General features: G+C 55.8%; 1 protein-coding gene across 1 annotated transcript; it reads right to left on the reverse strand.

Annotated features, from left to right (window-relative positions):
- Positions 1-491: 491 nt before the first annotated feature.
- Positions 492-2,238, reverse strand: ETH_00004550 (zinc knuckle domain-containing protein, putative; the record flags this gene model as incomplete). Its single annotated transcript, XM_013372301.1, has 4 exons — positions 492-519; positions 872-1,053; positions 1,447-1,556; positions 1,977-2,238. The coding sequence occupies 4 exons, from the start codon at positions 2,236-2,238 to the stop codon at positions 492-494; spliced, it is 582 nt and encodes a 193-aa protein (XP_013227755.1).
- Between the last annotated feature and the right edge of the window lie 967 nt (positions 2,239-3,205).

Genomic DNA, 3,205 nt, shown 5'->3' on the forward strand with positions numbered 1-3,205 from the left:
GCTGCAGCTAGCTGCTGCCAGCTGTGCTGCAGTGCCGGCCGTCCAAGGGGACCCCCACCTTAGCCAGCTAGCTGGCTAGCTAGCTAGCTAGCTAGCCAGCTAGCTAGCCCTTCGAATGGGTACCTGTTGGGTTGCGCACTTCAACCGAGACAAAAATGCCATAGCTAGCTAGTCAGCTAGGTATATCAGCAGCTAGCTGGCTAGCCAGGTAGCTAGGCCAGTAGCTAGCTGGCTAGCTAGCTAGCTAGCTAGCTAGCTAGCTAGGGTAGGACCTGGCTGGCTAGCCAAGAGGATGGTGAAGCGAGAAGCGCACGCGTCTAAACGATTTCCCTGATAGCTAGCTAGCGAGCTAGCTAGCGAACTAGCTAGCTAGCTAGCTAGCTAGCTAGCTGGCTGGCTGGCTGACTGGCCAGCTAGCTGGCTATCTAGCTAGCGAGCTAGCTAGCTGAATAGCTAGCCAGCTAGACAGCTAGCCAGCGCGGCCTGCAGGCCTAGTGGCTGCGTTTCTTCTTGTGGCTCCTAAAGACAAAAGAACAGCAACAGCAAAACAGCAGGAAGATAAGAAGTAGCAGCAGCAGCAGCAGCAGCAGGAGCAGCAGAAGCAGCAGGAGCAGCAGCAGAAGCAGCAGCAGCAGCATCAGCAGCAGCAAGAGCAGCAGCAGGAGCAGCAGCAGCCACAGCAGCAACAGCACAAGCATCACTAGTAGCAGCGAGAGCGGGCCCAGAGCAGAGAGGGCTGCAGCAAGAGGGGGCAGCAAGAGCGGTAACAGCAGCAGCAACAGCAGCAGCAACAGCAGCATCAACAGCAGCATCAACAGCAGCATCAACAGCAGCAGCAACAGCAGCAGCAGAAGCAAGGCCAGCTGCTTACTTGTGTTTGCTCTTTTTCTCTTTTCTCCTTTTGGATTTCTTCTTCTTCTTCTTGCGGCGCTCATCTTCATCATCGCTGCTGCTGCTGCTGCTGCTGCTGCTGCTGCTGCTTCTTCTCCTTTTCACAGGGGCCCTCTGGGGGCCCTCATCGTCGCTGCCGATGCCCAGCGCCCGCCGCAGCCGCTGCAGCAAATCAAAATATGAAGTTTATTTATTTATTTATTTATTTATTTATTTATTTATTTATTTTATTTGTTTATTTATCGAGATTCCGCTTATCGTTGGCTTAAACTCGCCACCGCGTGGGCAGGCGCAGCACGCAGCAGCACGCCTCTGCTGCTGCTGCTGCTGCTGTTGCTGCTGCTGTTGCTCCTGCTGCTGCTGCTGCTGCTGCAACTACCTCCCCCACAGCTGCTCCTGCGTCTACCCTGCTGCTGCTGCTGCTGCTGCTGCGACTCCCCGTGTGCCTCCCCTGCGCCTGCTGCTGCCGCCGCTGCTGCCCCGACCCCTGCCCCTGCCCCTGCCCCTGAAACTGCTGCTGCTGCTGCTGCAGCTGCTGCTGCTGCTGCTGCTGACCTCGTCGTCTTCTTCTTCTTCTTTTTGCTTCAGGGCGGCGCTGAGGGCCCGAGTCTTTTCTTCCTCAGCAAAGCGGAAGTCGTTGCGGCACTGAAAGGCCAAGTGCCCCACTGCAGCAGCAGCAGCAGCAGCAGCAGCAGCAGCAGCAAATATTTATTCTAATTAATTCACCTACTTGTTGTTAATTTAATTAATTAATTCAAATATAGAAGCAGCTAGCTAGATACAGCCCAGGCCAAACGCGCCGCTGCAGCTGCAGCTAGCTGCAGCCAGCTGCTGCAGCTGCAGCTAGCTACAGCTAGCTGCCGTGGGAAGCAGCAGCCAGCTAGCTAGCTAGCTAGACGCAGCTAGCTGGCTAGCTGCAGCCAGCAGCTAGCCAGCTAGCAAACTGCGCCTAGCTGGCCAGCCGCACCTAGCTGGCTAGCTGCAGCAGAACTAGCTAGCTGACTAGCTGCACCTAGATAGCTAGCTAGCTGGCTAGCTAGCTAGCCAGCCAGCTAGCTAGCTAGCTAGCTAGCTAGCTGGCGCACCTTGGTTGCACTTGGTGCAGGCCCCGGGGGTGTGGGTGCTGAGGGTGCCGGTGAGTCTGGCGAGAGTGAGGAGCTCTTTGGCCTTGTCCTTGAGGGGGTCTTCCGCGCTGCTGCTGCTGCTGCTGCTGCTGCTGCTGCTGCTGCTGGGGGCGTACGGGTCGTAGCCCACGCTGTCCGTCCAAATTGCATGCGTCCGCAGGGAAGCAGAAACAGCCACGCGGTTGCTCTGGGGCATCCGCACCCACCCCGCCGTCGCCGGCATTTTCAAACCCTAAACCCTAAACCCTAAACCCTAAACCCTAAACCCTAGACGCTCGGGAGCCCCCCGGCGCCCTCGAGAACGCAGACCCGCAGGACGGCCCCCGTGAGGAGGAACGCTGGCGAGAGGAAGCTGCTGCTGAAAGAGAGAAAGCGCTGCTGCTGCTGCTGCTGCGGCTGCTGCTGTTGCTGCTGCTGCTGCGGCGGCGGCGGTGGCTGCAGCAGCTAGTTCTCCTGCTTCCGCTGCTTTGAAAGTCTTGGCTGCTTGGAAAGCACAAAAAAGTAAAACTGAAAGAAAGAGCTCTTGGCTGCAGCGGCGTTTTGACGGATCTTGGGGTGTACATACACTTCAGCAGCCGGGGCGGCTGCTGCAGCGAGCTGCTGCTGCAGCAGAAGCAGCCAGTTGCTGATTAAGCATAAAAAGGGGTTAAATCTACAAAAAAGAAACAACTAAAAGGGTTGAGAAGCAAACAACAGGTCGAATAAGTGCCTGCTGCCTGCATCTCGCTGCTGCTGCTGCTGCATGCAGCCCCAAACCCCGCGGCCTTTCTTCGCTTTTTCAGACAAAAAAGCCCTTTTTATCCTCCTATGAAGCTTAAATTTCATTTAATTATTATTAAATTCATTTTATTTCCATTTTTTAATTTCCTTCTGCCTTCTTCGCGCGCGAAGGCGGGCCCACAGTTGCGCTGGCTCTGGGGTGTACATACACCTCAGCTGCCTTCGCTGCTTTTTCGTTTTTCTCTTTTCTTCAAAAATACAAAAACACCAAATTGCATCTTTGTGAACTAGTTGCAGCTGCAGCTAGCTGCAGCTAGCTAGCTGTGGCTAGCTGCAGTTAGCTAGCTGTGGCCAGCTGCAGCTAGCTAGCTGTGGCTAGCTGCAGCCAGCTAGCTGTGGCTAGCTGCAGCTAGCTAGCTGTGGCTAGCTGCAGCTAGCCACAGCTAGCCAGGGGCAGCCAGAGAGAACAA

The sequence above is a fragment of the Eimeria tenella genome, genomic scaffold (assembly GCF_000499545.2).
Source record: "Eimeria tenella Houghton genomic scaffold, Eth_scaff1, whole genome shotgun sequence".
Classification (NCBI taxonomy): domain Eukaryota; phylum Apicomplexa; class Conoidasida; order Eucoccidiorida; family Eimeriidae; genus Eimeria; species Eimeria tenella.